The sequence below is a fragment of the Anser cygnoides genome, chromosome 29 (assembly GCF_040182565.1).
Source record: "Anser cygnoides isolate HZ-2024a breed goose chromosome 29, Taihu_goose_T2T_genome, whole genome shotgun sequence".
NCBI lineage: Eukaryota > Metazoa > Chordata > Aves > Anseriformes > Anatidae > Anser > Anser cygnoides.
Window position 1 is genome coordinate 2,945,685 of NC_089901.1, and position 23,436 is coordinate 2,969,120.

Consider the following 23,436-nt stretch of genomic DNA (forward strand, 5'->3'; position numbering starts at 1 on the left):
GGCCCGCGCGTAGACCCGCCCCCCAACTTCCTCCCCCCGCACCTCGCGGGCCGCGGGTTCGAATCCCGCCGCCGCCGCCGCGAGCTTGCGGCCGTTTTCCCCCCAACCCCAACCGAGGGCGGTTATGAACGGCGTCGGAAACGGCCCCGGGGCGCTGAGGGCGGCTCCGAGGCCCCCCACGCACCCCCCTTCTCCCCCCACAGCCCCCCCCCCCCCCAGGCTCGGACCCGCGGGTAGGCCCCGCCGTTGCCATGGCGACGGCTCGCCCTCGCCGCGCATGCGCCCACCCGCGGGGCGACCGTTGCTAGGGCGACGGCGCCGCCGGCGGCCCCGTTGCGCATGCGCCGCCCGCCGTGCGTGCTGACGCAAGGCCGCGGGGAGGTGGCGGCGGCCATGCCCAAGTCGTGCCGGGCCCCGAACTGCTCCAACGCGGCGGGGCAGGCCCGGGGCCCCGGCCGCCGCCTCAGCTTCTACAAGTCGGTACCGGGGGGGCTCCGGGGGGGCTCCTGGGGGGTTCCGGGGGACTCCGGGGGGACTCCTGGGGGGCTCCGGGGGGCCGGGCTGCAGGCTCTGGGCCCGCTCCTTGCTCCCTTGGTGCCTCGGAACCACACCCCCCCCCCCCCGGGTCCCCTCCTCAGCCTCCCCGAGGTCCCCGTCACCCCCAGACCCCCCCCCCGGGGTCCCCGTCACCCCCAGACCCCCCCCCCGGGGTCCCCGTCACCCCCGATAGCCCCCTCCCGGGTCCCCTGTTACCCCCAGACCCCTCCCCGGGGTCCCCCGTCGCCCCCAGACACCCACCCTGGGTCCCCGTCGCCCCCAGACACCCCCCCCCGGGTCCCCTGTTACCCCCAGACTCCCCCTCCCGGGGCCCCCAGCGCCCCCCCCCCCCCGGTCCCCTGTTACCCCCAGACCCCGGGCCCCCAGACCCCCCCCCGGGCTCTCCGTCAGCCCCAGTCCCCCCCCCCCCGGGTCCCCTGTTACCCCCAGCCCCGCCCCCCGGGGTCCCCTATCACCCCCAGATCCCCCCCCTGGGTCCCCTATTACCCCCGGCAGCCCCCTCTCGGGGTCCTTGTCACCCCCAGCCTCCCCCCCCCCCCGTGTCCCCTGTCACCCCCAACACCCCCTCGGGGTCCCCTGTCACCCCCCTCCCCCTGCCCCCAGGGTCCCCTTTTCACCCCCAGATTCCCCCCCCGACCCCCTTTTCACCCCCAGATTCCCCCCGACCCCCTTTTCACCCCCAGATTCCCCCCCCGACCCCCTTTTCACCCCCAGATTCCCCCCCGACCCCCTTTTCACCCCCAGATTCCCCCCCCAAACCCCTTTTCACCCCAGATTCCCCCCTCCCTAACCCCCTGTCACCCCCACCCCCCCTGACCCCCCCCCTTTTGACTCCTTTACCCCCCCCCCCGCAGGTTCCCGCTGCAGGACGCGGCCCGGCTGCGGCGATGGCTGGCGCAGATGCGGCAGGAGCACTGGGTGCCCACGCGGCACCAGCACCTCTGCAGCGACCACTTCGAGCCCTCCTGCTTCGAGTACCGCTGGGGCGTGCGCTACCTGCGGCCCGACGCCGTCCCCACCATCTTCCCCGGCCCCGGCGCCCCCCCGGTGAGCCCCTCGCTGCCCTCGGGACTCCTGACGGCTTCGGGGAGCTCTCCGGAAGCCTCCGGAAGCACCCCCAGATGGGTCTAGGAGGGCGCAGAAGCATTCGGGGGGTCCTGGGAGCGGCTCGGGGGGTCCTGGGAGCGGCTCGGGGAGTCCTGGGAGCAGCTCAGGGGGTCCTGGGAGCGGCTCCGGGGGCTCTAGAAGCACCCAGCGGCTTTCTGGAAGGGTCTGGAAGCTCCCGAGATCCTTCCCAGAAGAATCCCAAAGCCCCCGGGAAAGGGATGAGCCCCCTAGAGGTGTCCCAGAGGGGTCTGGGAGCTCCTCGGAGGCGTTTGGAAGGGTCTGGAAGGTCCCTGGAAGACGCTAGGGACCTCTGGGAGCCCCCTCAGAAGGGTCTAGAAGGTCTTTGGGGTGCGACCCCCCGCAGAGGGGACTGGAGGGGGGCTAGCAGCTCCCCGGAGGGATTTAGAAGCCCCCCAGCGACGTTCGGAAGCCCCCCAGAAGGCGACCCGTCGCCTCAGGGCACCCCAAACGGGGATTTCTGTGCACAACCGTCCCCGCTCGCTCGCTGCGGGATCGCCCAGGGGCGCGCGATCCTATTTTATTCCCCCCCCTCTTGCAGAAACGACCGAGTCCCGGCAAGCCCCCGGCCTCCCCCCAGCCTGAGCACCCCCCGCCGGAGAACCGGGCGGCACCGGCGGCACCGGCACAGCCGCCCGACCCCGACCGCGCCACGCCGGAGGCCGTGACCGTCCCCCTACGGCCCGCCTCGCCCGCCGCCCGCCCCCTGCGGCCGCTGGAACCGGGGATCCCCGAGGAGCCCCCGGCGCCGAGCCCGGCCACGCGCGCCCCGGTGGAGCGCGGCGGCGAGGCGGCCGCGGCGGTGCCGCCGCCGGTGCTGGCGTACGTCGAGACCGTCCCCGCCGCCGCGCCGGAGCCGCTGGCATCGCCCGCCCTGCCGCTGCCCCTCGTCTCCGCCGTGCCGGTGGCGGAGGCGGAGGCGGCGCGGGGCGAGCTGAGCACCGGGGAGCTGCTGGGCGTGGTGCTGGTGCTGCAGCGCAAGGTGAAGGTGCTGCAGCAGCGGCACCGGCGTCACTGCGCCCGCCTGGAGGCCATGGAGGGGCTGCTGGAGCAGCTGCGCCACGCCGGCCCCCTGCCCCGCGGGGGGCTCGAGCTGCTCGAGGAGGTGGGTGGCGCCTGGCCCCCAAAAGGGCGAAGGGTCCCCAAAAGGGTGACGCCAACCCCAGAAGGGTGAAGGGTCCCCAAAGGGTGGCACTGTCCCCAAAGGGGTGACGCTGTCCCCCAAAGGGTGAAGCATTCCCCAAAAGGGTGAAGGGTTCCCAAAGGGTGACATCGACCCCAAAAGGGTGCCACCATCCCTGGGGGACAGTGTCCCCAAAAGGGTGACGCTGTCCCCCAAAAGGGTGAAGGGTTCCCAAAGGGTGACACTGTCCCCAAAAGGGTGAAGGGTTCCTAAAGGGTGACGCCGTCCCCAAAAGGGTGCCACCATCCCTGGTGACGCTGTCCCCAAACAGGTGAAGGGTTCCCAAAGGGTGACATCGACCCCAAAAGGGTGCCACCATCCCTGGGGCTGGCGTCCCCAAAAGGGTGAAGGGTCCCCAAAAGGGTGACGCCGTCCCCAGAAAGGTGAAGGGTCCCCAGAGGGTGGCGCTGACCCCAAAAGGGTGCCACCATCCCTGGTGACACCGTCCCCAAAAGGGTGAAGCGTTCCCCAAAGGGTGACACTGTCCCCAAAAGGGTGAAGGGTTCCTAAAGGGTGACGCCATCCCCAAAGGGGTGACGCTGTCCCCCAAAGGGTGAAGCATTCCCCAAAAGGGTGAAGGGTCCCCAGGTGGTGACGCCGACCCCAAATGGTGCCACCATCCCTGGGGATGGCGTCCTCAAAAGGGTGAAGCATTCCCCAAAAGGGTGAAGGGTTCCCAAAGGGTGATGCCGACCCCAAAAGGGTGAAGGGTCCCCAGAGGGTGATGCCGTCCCCAAAAGGGTGCCACCATCCCTGGTGACGCCGTCCCCAAAAGGGTGAAGGGTTCCTAAAGGGTGGCACTGTCCCCAAAGGGGTGACGCCGTCCCCAAAGGGTGAAGCGTTCCCCCAAGGGGTGACACCGTCCCCAAAAGGGTGAAGGGTCCCCAAAGGGTGACGCTGTCCCCTAAAGGGTGAAGCATTCCCAAAAGGATGACATTGTCCCCAAAGGGTGAAGCGTGCCCCCAAAAGGATGACGCCAACCCCAGAAGGGTGAAGGGTTCCTAAAGGGTGACACCGTCCCCAAAGGGTGAAAGGTCCCCAGAGGGTGACGCCGTCCCCAAAAGGGTGAAGCGTTCCCCCAAAGGGTGACACTATCCCTAAAAGGGTGAAGGGTCCCCAAAAGGGTGACACATTCCCCAAAAGGGTGAAGGGTTCCCAAAGGGTGATGCTGTCCCCAAAAGGGTGCCACCATTCCCCAAAGGGTGAAGGGTCCCCAAAAGGGTGACGCCGTCCCCAGAAGGGTGATGCCGTCCCTCGTGGGATGCTGCCATCCCTTGTGGGGTGCCGCCATCCCTCGTGGGGCGCCGCCCTCCCACCACAGCCCAAACCCCGGCGGGGACGAGGCGGAGGTGTCCTCGCGCTGTCCCCCCCTTGTCACCTTCTGTGTCCCCCCCCCCAGGCCTGCCTGCAGCCGGAGCCACCGGAGCCCGCCGGCGCCGTCACCATCATCTGCGGGCGGGCCGAGGACGCGCTGCTCTACGCCGTGCCCCCCCCCGGGGACACCGGGGACATTGGGGACGCCGGGGACATTGGGGACGCCGGGGACGCCGGGTGGCCTCGGCCCGCAGCGCCCGTGACGCGGTGGCACCGTGGCCGGGTGCCGGGGACGCTTTGCTGTGCTCGGGGGGCGTCGCGCAGAGCCGGGACCCCCCCCCCGAAACCAGGGGACACCCCCCGAAGCCAGGGGACACCCCTGAAGCCAAGGGACCCCCCCAGAAACCAGGGGACACCCCCCCAAACCAGGGACACCCCCCCTGAAGCCAGGGGACCCCCCCCAAAACCAGGGGACACCCCCCAAACCGGGGGAACCCCCCCAAAAGCAGGGGACCCCGCCGAAGCCAGGGCCCCCCCCCAAAGCCAGGGGACCCCCCCAAAACCAGGTGACCCTCCCCAAAGCCAAGGGCCGCCCCCCCCGAAGCCAGGGGACACCCCCAAAACCAGGGGACCCCCCCCCGAAGCCAGGGGACCCCTCTGAGGCCAGGGGACCCCCCCCGAAACCAGGGGACCCCTCCCCCAAACCAGGGGACCCCCCGAAGCCAGGGGACCCCCCCCAAGGCCAGGGGACATCCCCCGAAGCCAAGGGACCCCCCAGAAACCAGGGGACACCCCCCAAAACGGGGGCCCCCCCCCAAAGCCAAGGGACCCCCCCCGAAGCCAGGGGACACCCCAAAACCAGGGGACCCCTCTGAGGCCAGGGGACCCCCACCGAAACCAGGAGACCCCCCAAGGCCAGGGGACCCCCCAAACCAGGGGACCCCCCCGAAGCCACGGACCCCCCCGAAACCAGGGGACACCCCCGAAGCCAGGAGACCCCCCCCCAAACCGGAGGACCCCACCCTGAACCCAAGGGACCCCCCCAAAACCGGGGGACCCCCCCCCCAAACCGGGGGACCCCCCAAAACCAGGGGGCGGTCCCCAACCTCCGGGGGGGGGGGACACCCCCGTTGCCCGCCCCGTGCTGCCCCCCCCCCCCCCCGATGTCACCCCCTCGGACCGCGAGGTGTCCCCGGTGCCACCCCCGTGTCCCCCCCCCTCGGGTGCGGGTTGGGGGGGGTCCCTATTTTTGTATTTCGGGTTTATTTTGTTAAAGTGGGGGGGGCGGGGGTGTGTGTGTGCCCCCCCCTTAATAAAGGACGGAAAGCGCCTGGGGGGGGTCTGCGTGTGACACCCAGCCCGGGGGGGGGGGGGCGCGCCCCGTACCCTATAGATCCTTGGGGGGGGGGGGGTGGCCCGTACCCTATAGATCTTTGGGGGTGGGGGGCCTGGCCCCGTACCCTATAGACCCTTGTGGGGGGGGGGACGTACCCTATAGATCCTGGGGGGGGGGGGGGCTGCCCCCGGGGGGGGGGCGGGGGGTCCGCGCCCCCGTACCCTATAGATCCGGGAGGGGGGCCGTACCCTATAGATCCTTGGGGGGGGGGCGTACCCTATAGATCCTTGGGGGGGGGCCCTGCCCCCGTACCCTATAGATCCTTGGGGGGGGGGGGGCTGCCTTGTGTCCGTCCCTGGGTCCCTGCGGCCTCCCTGCCCCTATAGCCTCCATACAGCCCAGGGCGCCCCCCCCCCGCCAGCCCTTCTGCGGACCCTCTAACTCCTCCCCGCCCCCTATAGGTTCCTTCCAGCCCCCTATAGCTGCCCTCTGCCTTCTACCCCCCTCCCCGCACAGCTCCCTGGAGAGCCCTCGGGCCCCTATGGAACTGTTCCCCTATAGAAGCCCCTTCCCGGAGCCTGTAGGTCCCCATAGGTGCTCTGCGGCTCCCGCTGCTGCCCCTGGTCCTTTATAGCCCTTCACCAGCTCCTATAGGCCCCTCCCAGAGCCTCTATAGCTGCTCGTGGGCCACTATAGCCCCCACAGCCCCCTATAGCTGCTCTGCAGCCCCTATGCTTCCCTCGGCCCCTATAGCTGCTGCTTGTCCTGCACACCCTCTATAGGTGTTCTGCAGCCCCCACGGTTCTAATAGCTGCCCCTCGCCCCTATAGTCCCCTATAGCTGCTCTGCAGCTCCCATAGCCCCCAAGGCTGCTCCTCATCCCCTATAGACCCCTATAGCTGATTCTTGTCCCTTATAGCCCCCATAGCTTCTCTGTAGCTCCCACGGATCCCAAAGCAGCGCCTTGTCGTCTGTAGTCCCCTATAGCCCTCATAGCTGCTTCTCATCCCCTATAACCCCTACAGCTGCCCTGCAGCTCCTATGGCCCCATAGCTACTTCTTGTACCCTATAGCCCCCATAGCTGCTCAGCAGTCCCTATGGATCCCACAGCCCCCATAGTTGCTCCTTGTCCCCTATATTCCCCTATAGCCCCTATAGTTGCTTCTCAGCCCCTATAGATGCTCTGCAGCCCATACAGCTCCACGGATCCCAAACCAGCTCCTTGTCCCCTATAGCGCCCTATAGTTCCCTACAGCTGCTCTGCAGCCGCTATAGCCTCCAAACTTGCTCTTTGACCCCTGTAGCCCCTATAGCTTCTTCTTGTCCCCTACAGCCCCCGTAGGTGCTCCTCATGGCATATAGCCCCTACACCTGCTCTGCAGCCCCCATACCCCCTCAGCCCCATTACACCCCCCCCCCATAACCTCCAGCACTACAGCCCCATAGCCCAAATAGCTCCTATAGCCCCTATATTACCCATAGTCCCCAGAGATGCCGTGGCCCCTATAGTCCCCATAGCCCCCATGTCCACATAGGTCCCATGGTCCCTTAACCCCCACAACCACTACAGCCCCCTTAACCCCTATAGCCCCCATAGATCCTATAGCCCCTAAGCCCTATAGCCCCTAAAGTCTCTATAGCCCCCATAAGCCCTATGTCCTCTATACACCCCATAGCCCCTATAGCCCCAATAACCCCTATATCTCCCATAGCTCCTATAGACCCCATAGCCCTCATAGCCCCCATAACCCCAGAGATTCTATAGCCTCCATAGCCTCTATAGCCCCCATAGATCCTATAGCCCCCCTAAGCCCTATAGCCCCTATAGACTCTATAGCTCCCATAACCCCTATAGCTCCCATAGCTCCTATAGACCCCATAGCCTTCATAACCCCCATAACCCCATAGATCCTACAGCCCCTATAGACCCCATAGACCCTATAGCCCTCATAGCCCCCATAGATCCTATAGCCCCCATGGCCCTCATAGCCCCTATAGCCCCCCATAGCCCCACTATAGCCCCCATAGCCCCCCATAGCCCCCCTGTAACCCCCATAGCCCCTATAGCCCCTATAGCCCCCATAGTCCCCTATAGATCCTACATCCCCCATAGCCCCCATAGCCCCCATAGATCGTATAGCTCCTATAGCCCCCAAAGCCCCTATACCCCCAAAGCCCCTATAGCCCCCCAGCCCCCTATAGCTCCTATAGCCCCCCTATAGCTCCTATAGCCCCCTAGCCCCTATAGCCCCCATAGCCCCTATAGCCCTCATAGCCCTCATAGCCCCCATAGATCCTATAGCCCCCATGGCCCTCATAGCCCCTATAGCCCCCCTAGCCCCCCTATAGCCCCCCATAGCCCCCCTGTAGCCCCCATAGCCCCTAAAGCCCCCATAGCCCCCTATAGATCCTACACCCCCCATAGCCCCCATAGCCCCCATAGCCCCCTATAGATCCTATAGCCCCCATAGCCCCCGTAGCCCCCTATAGCCCCCCTATAGCCCCTATACCCCCCCCAGCCCCGCCCCCGCGCCCCCCCCCCCCCCCCACCGCCCTCCCCCGGGCGGGCCGCGCATGCGCGCAGCGCCCAGCCCAGCCCGGCGGCCGCGTCCCCGGCAGGTACCGGGGGAGCGGGGCGGGGGGGGGGGGGGATGGGGGGGCACCACCGGGCCCGGCCCGGCCCGGCCCGATCGCAACCGGGGAGGGGAGAGGGGGGCGGGGGGAGGGGAGGGCACGGCCCGGCCCCGGCCCCGCAGCCCCCGTGCGGTGCCCAGCGCCCGGCCCGGTACCGGCCCGGTTCCTTCCCAGCCCCGGCCCGGGGCCGTCTGCGGCCCGGTTCCAGCCCCATCCGCATCCCGACCCCATCCCCATCCCGTCCCAGCCCCATCCCCATCCCCATCCCCATCCCGTCCCATCCCCATCCCCATCCCAGCCCCATCCCAGCCCCATCCCATCCCCATCCCATCCCAGCCCCATCCCAGCCCCATCCCATCCCAGCCCCATCCCAGCCCCATCCCAGCCCCATCCCATCCCCATCCCATCCCAATCCCATCCCATCCCATCCCCATCCCATCCCATCCCCATCCCATCCCCATCCCCATCCCATCCCAATCCCATCCCATCCCATCCCATCCCATCCCCATCCCAATCCCATCCCCATCCCCATCCCATCCCCATCCCCATCCCCATCCCCATCCCCATCCCATCCCCATCCCAGCCCCATCCCCAGCCCCATCCCCATCCCCATCCCAATCCCATCCCAGCCCCATCCCAATTCCTTCCTAACCCCATCCCCGCCCCGTCCGCATCCCATCCCCATCCCAATCTGCCCCCCAATTCCATCCCCGTCCCAATCCCATCCTAACCCCATCCCAATTCCATCCAAATCCCAACCCCATCCCCGTCCCTTACTCATCCCATCCCCACCCCAGTTCCATCCCATCCCCATCCCATCCCCATCTCTATCCCATCCCCATCCCCACCCCAATCCCATCCCAATCCCATCCCAATCCCATCCCTATCCCATCCCCACCCCAATCCCTTCCCCACCCCCATCCCATCCCCATCCCAATTCCACCCCCATCCCCACCCTAATTCCATCCCATCCCCATCCCATCCCTGTTCCTGTCCCCATCCCATCCCCATCTCAATTCCACCCCATCCCCATCCCATCCTATCCCCACCCCAATTCCGTCCCCATCCCAATTCCATCTACATCCCAACCCCATCCCATCCCCATCTGCATCCCAATTCCACCCCATCCCAACCCCTCCCCTCCCCATCCCATCCCAATTCCATCCCCATCCCATCCCCATCCCAATTCCACCCCATCCCCATCCTAATTCCATCCCGTCCCCATCCCCATCCCATCCCTGTTCCTGTCCCCATCCCATTCCCATCCCAATTCCATCCTCATCCCAATTCAACCCCATCCCATCCCCAATCCCACCCCAATTCCCTCCCAATCTCATCCCATCCCCACTCCCACCCCAATTCTCTCCCCATCCCATCCCCATCCCCATCCCATCCCAATCCCAATCCATCCCCATCTCATCCCCATCCCATCCCCATCCCCAACCCCACCCCAATCCCATCCCATCCCATCCCAATCCCAATCCTATCCCATCCCATCTGCCATCCCAATCCCATCCCCATCCCAACCCCAATCCCATCCCATCCAATCCCATCCCATCCAATCCCATCCCCATCCCCATCCCCATCATCTCATCCCATCTCACCCCAATCCCATCCCATCCCATCCTTAATCCCAATCCCAATTCCATCCTCATCCCCATCCCCATCTCACCCCAATCCCATCCCATCCCAATCCCAATCCTATCCCATCCCCATCCCAACCCCAATCCCAACCCCAATCCCATCCCCATCCCATCCCATCTCATCCCATCTCACCCCAATCCCATCCCATCCCATCCTCAATCCCAATCCCAATCCTATCCCCATCCCCATCCCCATCCCCATCCCCATCCTCACCCCAATCCCAATCCCAATCCCAATCCCATCCTCAATCCCCCCCCACCCCAATCCCACACCCCACAGGGGTGCCCCCTCTCCCCCCCCCCCCAAATCCCCTTTATCCCCACCTGGGGCGGGTGCCCGGACCCCCGAGGTCCCAGCCCCATCCCCCCTCCCGTTCTTTCCCCCCCCCCAGGCCGTCGCCATGACCAAGGAGCGCGGGGGGACCCCCCGGCGGGGGGCGCAGCCGCCCGACCCCCCCAGCCCCGTGGTGGAGCGACGCAAGAAGCCGGTGGTGCACCCCGCGGCCCCCGCCCCGCTGCCCAAGGACTACGGTGAGCCCCCCCCCGACCCCGCTGCGCCCCCGGCCCCGCTGGGCCCCCCGGCCCCGCTGAGCCCCCCCATCCCGCTGAGCCCCCCCCCCCCCCAGCCCGGCACGGGGCACCCCCGCCCCTCGTCCCCATCACGAAGGGGGGGGGGGAGATTCGCCCCCCCCATATGGGGTACCCCACATGGGTTATGGGGTATGGGGCTGAGGGGGGACGCGGGGCCATGTGGGGGGGCACAGGGACCCCCTGGGCACAGGGGACCCCCCTGGAATGCTGGGGGACCTGAAGGGGGGGGATTCTCTGATGGCTGCTATGGGGTTGTGCACACTGGGGTGTCCCCTGTGCACCTTGTGGAACGACCCCCATGGGGACCACCCCCCCCCCCCAAATAGGGATTCCCCCCCACGGGGACAGAGACCCCTTCCATGGCAAAGGACCCTCATGGGGGGGGTGGTTAGAGGCACCCAGGGGGATTCTCCGATGGCTGCTACGGGGTTGTGCGCCGTGGGGGTGTCCCCCCGTGGGGGTGTCCCCCACACTCTTTGGGGTCCTCCCCCCCCCGCCCCCCCCCCACCTTGGGGACAGTCCCCATACCCTGGGGGTCCCTGGGGACCCGCTCAGCACTGACGGGGGGTTGCCCTGGGCAGCCCGGGCACCCCCAGCGTGGAGATTCTCTGATGGCTGATACGGGGTTGTGCATCGCGGGGTGCCCCTCCCCCCACCCTCCCATATTGTGGGTGTGTGTCCCCCCCCCCCAATATTGTGCCCCCCCCCCCCCCCCCCCCAGCCTTCACCTTCTTCGACCCCAACGACGCGGCGTGCCGGGAGATCCTGCTGGACCCGCGCACCACGGTGCCGCAGCTCTTCGCCATCCTGCGCCAGTGGGTGCCCCAGGTGCAGCACAACGTCGACGTCATCGGCAACGAGGTGGGGGTCCCAGGGGGCGGGGGGGGGGGATCAGGGGGTTATGGGGGGAGGCAGGGGGTTATGGGGTCAGGGTGCTGGGGGGCAGGGTGCTGGGGGAGGTAGGGTGCTGGGGGGGGGGGGTTAGGGTGCTGGGGGGATCAGGGTGCTATGGGGGGGCAGGGTGTTCTGGGGGCAGGGTGTTATGGGGGGGCAGGGTGTTATGGGGGGGCAGGGTGCTGGGGGGGCAGGGTGCTGGGGGGGTTAGGGTGCTGGGGGATGCAGGGTGTTATGGGGGGGTCAGGTTGTTATGGGGGGTTCAGGGTGCTGGGAGGGGGGTCAGGGCGCTGGGGGGGTTAGGGTGCTGGGGGGGTCAGGGTGCTGGGGGGGCAGGGGGTTATGGGGGGCAGGGGGTTATGGGGGGGTCAGGGTGCTCTGTGGGGGGCAGGGTGCTGGGGGGTCAGGGTGTTATGGGGGTTCAGGGTGCTATGGGGGGCAGGGTGCTATGGGGTGTGACTAGGGGGGTAACTGGTGTGACTGGGGGTAACTGGTGTGACTGGGGGGTAACTGGAGTGACTGGGGCGGGTAACTGGTGTGACTGGGGGTAACTGGTGTGACTGGGGGGGTAACTGGTGTGACGGGGGGTTAACTGATGTGACTGGGGGTAACTGGTGTGACGGGGGGTTAACTGATGTGACTGGGGGTAACTGGTGTGCCCGGGCAGATCCTGCGCCGCGGCTGCCACGTGAACGACCGCGACGGGCTGACGGACATGACGCTGCTGCACTACGCCTGCAAGGCGGGCGCCCACGGCGTGGGTGGGTGGGGGCGCGGGGGGTGGGGGGGGGACGCGGGGGGGACACGGGGAGGGGGCGGGGGGGGGGGGGGCGCCCACGGTTCAGCCCCTCGGCGGTCCCCGTTGTCCCCGTGCCACCCAGCTCCGCGGTGTGTCCCCCCATCTCTTATCCCCGCTTCCACCGTCCCCGTGTCCCTGTCCCGGGGTCCCCATCCCGGTGTCCCCATGTCCCCGTCCTGGAGACCCTGTCCTGGTGCCCCGTGTCCCCATCCCAGTGTCCCCATGTCCCCGTCCCGGTGTCCCCATGTCCCCATCTCGATGCCCCATGTCCCCATCCCAATGCCCCACGTCCCCATCCTGGTGCCCCATGTCCCTGTCCCGGTGTCCTCATGTCCCCATCTGAATGTTCCCGTCCTGGTGTCCTCATGTCCCCATCCCAGCACCCCAAGTCCCCATCCTGGTACCCCATGTCCCCATCCCAGTGTCCCCATGTCCCCAGCCTGGTGTCCCCATCCCCCCATCCCCGTGTCCCTCTCCCAGTGTCCCCATGTCCCCATCCAGGTGTCCCCATGTCCCCATCCCAGTGTTCCCATGTCCCCGGCCCGGTGTTCCCATGTCCCCATGTCCCTGTCCCGGTGTCCCCATGTCCCCATCCCAGTGTCCCCATCCCAGTGTCCCCATGTCCCCATCTCGATGCCCCATGTCCCCATCCTGTTGCCCCATGTCCCTGTCCCAGTGTCCTCATGTCCCCATCCCCATGTCCCTGTCCCAGTGCCCCCATGTCCCTGTCCCAGTGTCCCCATGTCACCATCCCGGTGTCCCCATGTCCCCATCCTGGTGTTCCCATGTCCCCATGTCCCTGTCCCAGTGTCCCCATGTCACCATCCTGGTGTCCCCATGTCCCCATCCTGGTGTTCCCATGTCCCCATGTCCCCATCCCAGTGTCCCCATGTCCCCATCCCGGTGTCCCCATGTCCCCAGCCCGGTGTCCCCATGTCCCCGTCCCGGTGTCCCCGTCCCCACGCCCGGTGTCCCCACGTCCCCATCCCGGTGTCCCCACGTCCCCATCCCGGTGTGCCCATGTCCCCGTTCCGGTGTCCCCATGTCCCTGTCCCGGTGTCCCCACGTCCCCATCCCGGTGTCCCCATGTCCCCGTCCCCGTGTCCCCATGTCCCCAGCCCGGTGTCCCCATGTCCCTGTCCCGGTGTCCCCGTCCCCACGCCCGGTGTCCCCACGTCCCCATCCTGGTGTCCCCATGTCCCCATCCCGGTGTCCCCATGTCCCCATCCCGGTGTCCCGGTGTCCCCATGTCCCCATCCCGGTGTCCCCATGTCCCCGTCCCGGTGTCCCCGTCCCCACGCCCGGTGTCCCCACGTCCCTATCCCGGTGTCCCCATGTCCCCATCCCGGTGTCCCCATGTCCCCGTCCCGGTGTCCCCGTCCCCACGCCCGGTGTCCCCACGTCCCCATCCCGGTGTCCCCATGTCCCCGTCCCCGTGTCCCCGTCCCCACGCCCGGTGTCCCCGTGCCGCAGGGGACCCGGCGGCGGCCGTGCGCCTCTCGACGCGGCTGCTGGCGCTGGGGGGGGACGTGACGCTGCGCAGCCGCTGGACCCACATGAACGCCCTGCACTACGCCGCCTACTTCGACGTCCCCGAGCTCATCCGCACCCTGCTGCGCGCCGCCGCCCCCGAGGTGCGCCCCCCCCCCTCCGCGGGGGATGGGGACGGGATGGGGGTCCCGGTCCCCTAGGGAAGGACATTGGGGTCCCCAGGGGGAAAGACGGTGGGGTCCCCTGGCCATAAGACAGTGGGGTCTGCTGGGGAAGGAGTTTGGGGTCCCTTGGGTGTAGGACAACTGGGGTCCCCTGGGGGAAGGATGTTGGGGTCCCTTGGGTGTAGGACACTGGGGTCCCCAGGGGAAGGACGGTGGGGTCCCCTGGCTATAGGACAGTGGGGTCTGCTGGGGAAGGATTTTGGGGTCCCTTGGGTGTAGGACACCAGGGTCTCCTGGGGGAAGGACATTGGGGTCTTCTGGGGAAGAACATTGGGGTCCCCTGGAGTGTAGGACACTGGGGTTCCCTAGGGGAAGGACATTGGGGTCTTCTGGGGAAGGATGTTGGTGTCCCTGGCCATACAACAATGGGGTCCCTTGGAGGAAGGGCATTGGGGTCCCCTGGCCGTAGGGCACAGGGATCACAAGGGGAGGGACACTGGGGTCTTTTGGGGAATGATGTTGGGGTCTCCCTGCGGAAGGACATTGGGGTCCCCTGGGGAAGGACATCGGGGTCTCCAGGGGGAGGACATTGGGGTCTCCAGGGGGAGGGATGTTGGGGTCCCTTGGAGTGTAGGACACTGGGATCCCCAGAGAGAAGGACATTGGGGTCCCCTGCAGAGAGCTACTGGGGTCTCATGGCCACAGGACATGGGGCTCCCCAGAGGGAGGACACCAGAGTCCCCTCAGAGCAAGGTTTTGGGGTCCCCTGGGAGGACGGGGCGCGGGGGTCCCGTGGGCCGTGCCTCATTTCCCGACCCCCGCAGTGCTGCACTCGACCTGCAGCGACTTCAGCCACGGCACGGCGCTGCACATCGCCGCCTCCAACCTGTGCCTGGGCGCCGTGCGCTGCCTGCTGGAGCACGGCGCCGACCCGGCCCTGCGGGTACCGGGCACGGGGCGGGGGCTGCGGGGGGCCGGGGGGCGCCGGGGGGGCCTTACGGGGTGGTTGGGGTATGGAGGTGTTTGGGGGTGCTGGGGGGTTGGGGGCGGTAAGGGGATATGGAGGTGTTTGGGGGTGCTGGGGGGTTGGGGGCGGTAAGGGGATATGGAGGTGTTTGGGGGTGCTGGGGGGATTGGGGGCATTAGGGGGATATGGAGGTGTTTGGGGGTGCTGGGGGGATTGGGGGTATTTAGGGGGATTGGGGGCAGTAAGGGGATATGGAGGTGTTTGGGGGTGCTGAAGGGATTGGGGTGTATTGGGGCATTAAAGGATATTGGGGGGCACTGGCTGTTTTGAGGTGTTTTGGGGGTGCTGGTAGGATTGGGATGTATCGGGGGCATTAAAGGATAATGGGGGAATTGGAGATATTGGGGTGTTTGGGGGTGCTGGTGGGATTGGGGCATTAAGGGGTGTTGGGGGCATAGGGGATATGGAGGGCTTTGGGGGTACTGGGGGGATTGGGGGTATTAAGTGGTATTGGGGGGTATTTGGGGTATTGAAGTGTTTTGGGGGCGCTGAAGGATTGGGAAGGATTGAGGGCGTTAAGGGATGTTGGAGGTATGTAGGCGTTTGGGGGCGCTGGGGGGACTGGGGGCAATAAGGGGAATCGGGGTGTATTTGGGGCATTGGGGGGTATTGGGGATATTGAGGTGTTTGGGGGTGCTGGGGGGATGGGGGGCATTAAGGGGCATTGGGGGGTATTTGGGAATTTGAGGTGTTTGGGGTGCTGGAGGGTTTGGGAGGGATTGGGGACGTTGAGGGAATTGGGGCACCGAGGGTATGCGGACATGGGGGATATTGGGGGTGTTGGGGGGTATTTGGGGTATTTGTGGGTGTTGGAAGTAGTGGGATATTTGGGGTATTGGGGATACTGAGGGGTATCGGGACATGGGGATATCGAGGGGTATTTGGGGCATTTATTGGGTATTGGAAGTACCAGGGGCATTGGGGGACTGGGAGGCTTTGGGGGTTAATGGGGATACTGGGGAGTCTGGGGTATGGAGGGGTATTGCTGGGTATGGAGGCAGTGGGGTACTGGGAGTACTGGGAGCGACTGGGTGTACTGGGAGGACCGGGGAGTACTGGGGTTATTGTGGGCATGGGGATACCGAGGGGTATTGGGGATATTGAGATTACTGGGGGCTTTGGGGGGGGGAAATGGGGTATTGGGGGGCTCAGAGGTTTTGGGGGCACTGGGGGCACTGGGGCTTTTGGGAGCATTGGGGTATTGAGGGGCGCTGGGAGGGGGTTGGAAGTACTGGGTCACTGGGGGCACCGGGAGGGGTTGAGGGGTGTGGGGAAGGATTTGGGGTGTTGGGGGTACTGGGGTCACTGGGCATTGGGGTATCGGGGTACTGAGGGGTTTTGGGGGTGTTTGGGGGTGCTGGGGGTATTGGGGTGATGTGGTGTTGGAGGTATTGAGGGGCACTGGGGGGGGTTGGAAATACTGGGACACTGGGGGGACCGGGAGGGGTTGAGGGGTGTGGGGAAGGATTTGGGGCGTTGGGGGTACGGGGGGTACTGGGGGTGTTAAGGGCACTGGGGGCATTGGGGTATTGGGGTACTGAGGGGGTTTAGGGGTGTTTGGGGGTGCTGGGGCTATTGGGATTTGGAGGGATTGAGGGGTATGGGGGGGCAATTGGGGTGCCAGATATTGGGGTGCTGAGGGCTGTGGGAAGTCTTGGGATGTTGGGGGGCATTGGGGTACCAGCGGGGGCTTGGGGGGGGGGGGGGCTTTAGGGCATTGGGATATTGAGGGGAACCGGGAGCATCGCCCTGGGGTTCCCAGGAGGAACGGGGCTACTGGGATTTAGGGGGGCTCTCAGCGGTGCCGTGGGGGGGCCCGGCCGCGCCGTTTAGGACCCTCCCCGTTGTGCGGCGTCCCCGTCCCGTCCCGTGTCCCCCCCCCCCCGCAGAACAGCAAAGGGCAGGTGGCGGCGGAGGTGGTGCCGGACCCCACGGACATGGCCCTGGACAAGGCGGAGGCGGCGCTGGCGGCGCGGGAGCTGCGGCGGCTGCTGCTGGACGCGGTGCCGCTGAGCTGCAGCCTGCCCCGCGTCACCCTGCCCAACTACGACAACCTGCCCGGGAACCTCATGCTGCTCTGCCTCGGGCTGCAGCTGGGCGACCGCGTGCGCATCGAGGGCGGCAAGGTGCGGCGGGGGGGATATGGGCACCGGGGGTTATGGGGACGGCGGGATATGGGGACAGGGGATGGGGGGACAGGGGACGGCTGCTCTGCGTGGGGATGTGGGTGTGGTACGGGGGGGTTGGGGGGAAAAAAGCAGGGTTTTGGGGTGAACGGATGGGTTTTGGGGTGAACGGATGGGTTTTGGGGTGAATGGAAAGGTTTTGGGGTGAATGGAGGGGTTTTGGGGTGCACAGTGGGGTTTGGGGTGCGTATGGGTGCTGGGGGACCCAGGGGGCAGCAGCACCCATGGTGGGTGTAACCGGTGCTTGTGCGACCTTGTGCTGCTCTGCGTGGGGATGTGGGCATGGCATGGGGGGTTTTGGGGTGAATGGAAGGGTTTTGGGGTGAGTGGAGGGGTTTTGGGGTGCACAATGGGGTTTGGGGTGCGTATGGGTGCTGGGGGACCCAGGGGCAAACAGCACCCATGGTGGGTGCAAACAGTGCTTGTGCGACCTCGTGCTGCTCTGCGTGGGGATGTGGGCATGGTACGGGGGGGTTGGGGGGAAAAAAGCAGGGTTTTGGGGTGAATGGATGGATTTTGGGGTGAATGGAAAGGTTTTGGGGTGAATGGAGGGGTTTTGGGGTGCACAATGGGGTTTGGGGTGCGCATGGGTGCTGGGGGACCCAGGGGGCAGCAGCACCCATGCTTGGTGCAACCACTGCCTGTGCAACCTCGTGCTGTTGTGTGTGGGGTTGTGGGCATGGGGTGGGGGGATTTGGGGGGCAAAATGGGGTTTTGGGGTGAATGGACGGATTTGGGGGTGAATGGACTGGTTTTGGGGTGAATGGAGGGGTTTTGGGGTGAATGGAAGGGTTTTGGGGGTCAATGGGTGAGTTTTGTGTTGAATTGAATGATTTGGGGGTGAACGGATGGGTTTTGGGGTGAACGGAGGGGTTTTGGGGTGAATGAAGGGGTTTTGGGGTGAACGGATGGGTTTTGGGGTGAATGGAGGGGTTTTGGGGTGAATGGAGGGGGTTTGGGGCAAGAAGAGGATTATTGGGGCCCTCAACGGCTCCTGAGGGTACCCACGGCTGCTGGGGGTCCCGGCGCACCGCCCCCACCGGGACCCTCCTGCTGCTCCCCGGTGTGTGTGTGGGGGGGCTGCTCCCCATCATGGAGGGGGAACGGGGGGGGGGGGGGGGGGGGGCTTTCAGGGGCACCCATGGGTGCTGCCCCCTCCCCCCCCGCAGGTGGGGACCCTGCGCTTCTGCGGCACCACGGCCTTCGCCAGCGGGCAGTGGGCGGGGGTGGAGCTGGACGAGCCCGAGGGCAAGAACGACGGCAGCGTCGGGGGGTGCGCTACTTCATCTGCCCCCCAAGCAGGGTACGGGGCCGGGGGGGGCGCTGGGGGGCGCTTGGTCGTGGGCTGGGGCTGCGCTGGGTTATACTGGGTTATACTGGGTTATACGGGGCTATATGGGTTTGTATTGGGTTATATGGGGTGATATGGGGTTGTGCTGGGTGGTATGGGGTTGTACTGGGTTGTACTGGGTTACACGGGGTTGTACTGGGTTATACTGGGTTGTACTGGTGCCTCTGAGCCTGCACCAGTCCATCCCAGGCCGTACTGGGGCTGTGCGGAGCGGTAACAGCCCCCACTGCTCTGTACTGGTCCATACTGGTCCATACTGCCCTATATTGCCCCATACAAGTCCGTACTGGGCCACGGGGGTCTGCACTGGTCTGTTAGGGCTGTATAGAGTGTTAGTAGCCCCCTGCTTGTTCATACTGGTCTGTATTGGTCTGTGTGGGTCCGTACTGGTCTGTACTGGTCCTTATGGACCCATACAGGTCTGTGACGATCAATATTGGACCGTACTGGTCCATACTGGTCTGTATTGGTCTGTACTGCTCTATACGGCTCCTTACTGGCCCATACAAACAGGTCTGTGCTGATCTGTACTGGGCCATACTGCCCCATACTGGTCTGTACTGGTCCATACTGGTTTGTACTGGTCCATACTGGTCTGTACTGCTCCGTATCAGTCTGTACTGGTCTATATGGGTCAATACTGGCCCATACAAACAGATCTGTACTGAGCCATACTGCCCCACATTGGTCTGTACTGGTCCATATCGGCCTGTACTGGTCCATACTGGTCCGTACTGGTCCTTACTGGTCTATGTGCCCGCAGGCGTCTTTGCCTCCGTCTCCAAGATCTCCAAGGCTGAGGAGCAGCCGCCGGCGCCGTCCCCCCGCAGCCCCCGGGCCCCCAGCCCGCGCCCCCACCAAGGCGCGCAAGGACAAGCGAGGTGCGCCCCCCCCCCCCCTCCCCGGGGGGGGGGCAGGGGGCGGGGCCTGGCTGGCTCCGCCCCCACGTGCACCGGGGGCGGGGCCAGGGAGGGTGGGGTCATGAGGGGGCGGGGCCAGGGAGGGTGGGGTCATGAGGGGGTGGGGCCAGGGAGGGTGGGGTCATGAGGGGGCGGGGCCAGGGAGGGTGGGGCCACGAGGGGTGGGGCCAGTGGGGGCGGGGCCACAAGGGGGCGGGGCCAATGAGGGGGCGGGGCCAGTGGGGGCGGGGCCACAAGGGGGCGGGGCCAATGAGGGTGGGGCCACGAGGGGTGGGGCCAGTGGGGGCGGGGCCACAAGGGGGCGGGGCCAATGAGGGTGGGGCCATGAGGAGGTAGGGGCATGGGGAGGCGGGGCCAGCGAGGGTGGGGCCGTGGGGGCGTGGCCAATGAGGGTGGGGGCATGAAGGGGCGGGGCCAATGAGGGTGGGGTTGTGCAGGGCGGGGCCAGGGAAGGTGGAGCCACGAGGGGGCGGGGCCAGGGAGGGGCGGGGCCAGTGCACGGGCGTGTCCCGCCTGACCCCGCCCCCGCAGCCCCCGGAAGCGGGGGGGGGCGTGGCTGGACAGGGAGGGGCGCCGCGTGGCCCCGGGGGACGCGGTGCTGGTGGCCGGACAGCGCCCGGGACGGGCCCGGTTCTACGGGCGCACCGACTTCGCCCCCGGTGAGCCCCCCCCCCCCGGGACCCCCCAGCCCTGGGACACCCCCATGGGACCCCCCGAGGACCCCTCCTCGAGACCCCGCTCCTGGGACCCGCCCCGGGACCCCCAGCACCCCCTGGATCCCTGACCCCAGGGGGCAGCCCCCATTTGGGACCCCCCCTTCAAGAGACCCCTCCCATGGGGCGCCCCCCATGGGCACCCTTCACTTTGGGACCACCCCCTTAAGAGACACCCCCGCACCACGGGACCCCCCAGGACACCCCCCCCCTTTGGGGCTCTCCCTATTTTCGATCCCTCCCCCAGGGACCCCCCGCCCGAGACCCTTCCCATGGGGCCCCCCACTTTGGGACCACCCCAGTGAATCCCCCAGGAACCCTACACCCACCATGGGACCCCCCAGGACCCCCATCACCCCCATGGAACCCCCCAGGACCCCCAACCCCACCATGGGACCCCCAGGACCCCCACCCCCACCATGGGACCCCCCCCAGGACCCCACCCCACCACCATGGGACCCCCCTTTGGAGCACCCCCCCAATACCCCCCATAGGGCCCCCCCACTTTGGGCCCACCCCAGCGAATCCCCCAAGAACCCCCCACACACCAAGCCCCCCCACCCAGGACACCCCCCCTCCATGGGACATCCCCCTGGGACCCCCCAAGACCCCAGCCCCCCCCCCCCCACCCCCCCCCCCCTCACGTGCCCCCCCCCCCCCCGTGTCTCCCCCCCAGGGTACTGGTTCGGGGTGGAGCTGGACACGGCCGGGGGCAAACACGACGGCTCCGTCTTCGGGGTCCGCTACTTCTCCTGCCCCCCAAGCACGGCGTCTTCGCGCCCCCTCCCGCGTGCAGAGGTGCGGGGGGGGGGGGACGTGGGGACATGGGGCGGGGACATCGGGGACATGGGGACATGGGGTGGGGACACTGGGGGCATGGGGACATGGGGACATGGGGTGGGGACACTGGGGACACTGGGGGCATGGGGACATGGGGACATGGGGTGGGGACATGGGGACACTGGGGGCATGGGGACATGGGGCGGGGACATCGGGGGCATGGGGACATGGGGACATGGGGCGGGGACATCGGGGGCATGGGGACATGGGAACATGGGGTGGGGACATGGGGACATGGGGACACTGGGGGCATGGGGACATGGGGTGAGGACATGGGGACGTGGGGATGTGGGGCATATTGGGGATACGGGGACATGGAACATGGGGACATGGGGTGGGGACATTGGGGACATCGGGGACATGGGGACATGGGGACGTGGGGTGGGGACATGGGGACACTGGGGGCATGGGGACATGAGGATATCAGGGACATGGGGACATGGGGACGTGGGGTGGGGACATTGGGGATATGGGGACATCAGGGACATGGGGACATGGGGTGGGGACATTGGGGGCATGGGGACATGGGACATGGGGCATGGGGACATGGGGACACTGGGGGCATGGGGACATGGGGACGCTGGGGACATGGGGACATTGGGGGCATGGGAAATATTGGGGAAGTGGGGAATGGGGACAATGGAGGCATGGGACATATTGGGGACATGGGGACATTGGGGGCATGGGGATGGGGGTTATGGGGACATTGGGGATGTTGGGGACATTTGGGGCATGGGAGATTGGGGACAGGGGGATATGGGACATATTGGGGACATGGGGACAGTGGGAATATGGGGGACATCGGGGACATGGGGGTCATGGGGATAGGGGGACATTGGGGTCATTGGGGACATTGGGGACATTGGGGTCATTGGGATATGGGGTCATTGGGGACATTGGGGTCATTGGGGACATTGGGGTCATTGGGATATGGGGTCATTGGGGACATTGGGGTCATTGGGATATGGGGTCATTGGGGACATTGGGGACATTGGGGACATTGGGATATGGGGTTATTGGGGTCATTGAGGACATTGGGGTCATTGAGGTCATTGGGATATGGGGTCATTGGGGACATTGGGGTCATTGGGGTCATTGGGATATGGGGACATTGGGGTGTGGGGTCCGGGGGCGCTGGGGGCCCCGCCCCTGACCCCGGTGACCCCGGTGACCCCTGTTCTCCCCCCCCCCCCCCCAGGGTCGGGGGCCCCAAGGAGGAGCCGGGGGACGGCCCCGAGAAGAAGGCGCAGCAGGTGACCGGTGCGTGCTGATTGGCTGCAGCCGGGGTGGGCGGGGCTGAGGGGGCGGGGCCACTCTGCTGGTTGGCCGGTGAGGTGAGGGAGCACTGCTGATTGGCTGGTGGGGAGAGAGAGAGGCTATTGCTGATTGGCTGGCGGGGCGGGGGGGGTCTGATTGGTCAGCGAGGTGGACAGGTCTGCGCTGATTGGCCAGCTGGTGGGAGGGGATGCTTCACTCTGATTGGCTAGCTGGTGGAGGGAACTTCACTGATTGGCCAACTGGTGGGGGAAGCTTCAATCTGATTGGCCACCTGATGGAGGGAACTTCACTGATTGGCCAACTGGTGAGGGAAGCTTCATTCTGATTGGCCAGCTATTTGGGGAAGCTTCTTTCTGATTGGCTAGCTGGTGGGGGGAGCGTCACTGATTGGCCATCTGGTGGGGGGAGTGTCATTGGCCATCTGGTGTGGGCGTGCTTCACTCTGATTGGCTGGCTGGTAGAGGGAACTTTACTGATTGGCCAAGTGGTGGGGGAAGTTCATTCTGATTGGCTGGCTGGCGGAGGGCGCTTCACCGATTGGCCAGCTGTTGGGGGAAGCTCCCCTCTGATTGGCCGGCTGGTGGAGGGCCCCTCACCCTGATTGGCTGGGGGCTGTTTTCCCTGACGGCGCCCCCGGCGCCCCCGGTGCCCCCCGCAGTGTCGCAGCCCAAGCGCAACTTCCCGGCCGTGCGGACCCCCAAGGACATCGCCTCCGAGAGCTCCTTCTCCAGGTGGGGCCGGGGGGGGCAGCGAGGGGACCCCCTTGGGGGGGGGGGGCACGGGGACCCCTTGTGGGGACCGCGCCCCCCCCGCCCCATTCCCACGGCGCCCCCTCTCGCCCCCAGGCTACTCTTCTGCTGCTGGTTCCCCTGGATGCTGCGGGCCGAGATGCAGTCCTAACCCCCACCCCCCTCCTCGTGCCCCCCCCCCGCCGCCCCGCCCCCACCCAGTGCCTTTGGCCCCTCCCCCCCGGGGAGACGTGATGTGAGCCCCCCCCCCCGCCCCTATCCCCCCCCCCGCCCCGCTCTGGGCCGTTCACTCTGGAACCTACTGATGACAGCGACCGGGGGAGCCGCCGGCCCCACCCTGCCCCAAACCTTCCCCCCCTCCACTCTCCCCCCCCCCCCATTTTGGGCCGTTGACTCTGGAACCTACTGATTGCGGTGACGGGGGGCAGGCTGATGGAGCCCCCCCCCAAAAAAAAATCTGCCACCCCCCCCCCCCCCCCCAAGCCCTCTTTTTGGCTGTTGACTCTGGAACCTACTGATAACAGTTCCGGGGCCGTGCCCCCCTTCAGCCTGCCACCAATCCCCGCGGGGGGGCCGTTTACACTGGAACCTACTGATGGCGGGGAGAGGGAGCTGCTGCCAGCCCCCCCCCCTCGCTCG

At 66.8% G+C, this 23,436-nt stretch overlaps 2 protein-coding genes across 2 annotated transcripts; both read left to right on the forward strand.

Annotated features, from left to right (window-relative positions):
- Nucleotides 1-322: 322 nt before the first annotated feature.
- On the forward strand, nt 323-5,511 carry THAP8 (THAP domain containing 8). The gene is made up of 4 exons (XM_066984683.1): nt 323-476; nt 1,413-1,605; nt 2,225-2,788; nt 4,266-5,511. The coding sequence occupies exons 1-4, from the start codon at nt 340-342 to the stop codon at nt 4,839-4,841; spliced, it is 1,470 nt and encodes a 489-aa protein (XP_066840784.1). The 5' UTR covers nt 323-339; the 3' UTR covers nt 4,842-5,511.
- Nucleotides 5,512-8,072: 2,561 nt separating this feature from the next.
- CLIP3 (CAP-Gly domain containing linker protein 3) lies at nt 8,073-23,049 on the forward strand. The gene is given in 19 exon segments (XM_066984687.1): nt 8,073-8,136; nt 10,187-10,325; nt 11,107-11,246; nt 11,947-12,040; nt 13,552-13,712; nt 14,021; nt 14,558-14,676; nt 16,650-16,886; nt 18,116-18,218; nt 18,221-18,256; nt 19,061-19,147; nt 19,547-19,580; nt 19,713-19,876; nt 20,607-20,690; nt 20,693-20,710; nt 20,713-20,728; nt 21,969-22,030; nt 22,707-22,779; nt 22,894-23,049. Coding segments are annotated over 19 exon segments (1,668 nt in total). The 5' UTR covers nt 8,073-8,091; the 3' UTR covers nt 22,949-23,049.
- Nucleotides 23,050-23,436: the final 387 nt, after the last annotated feature.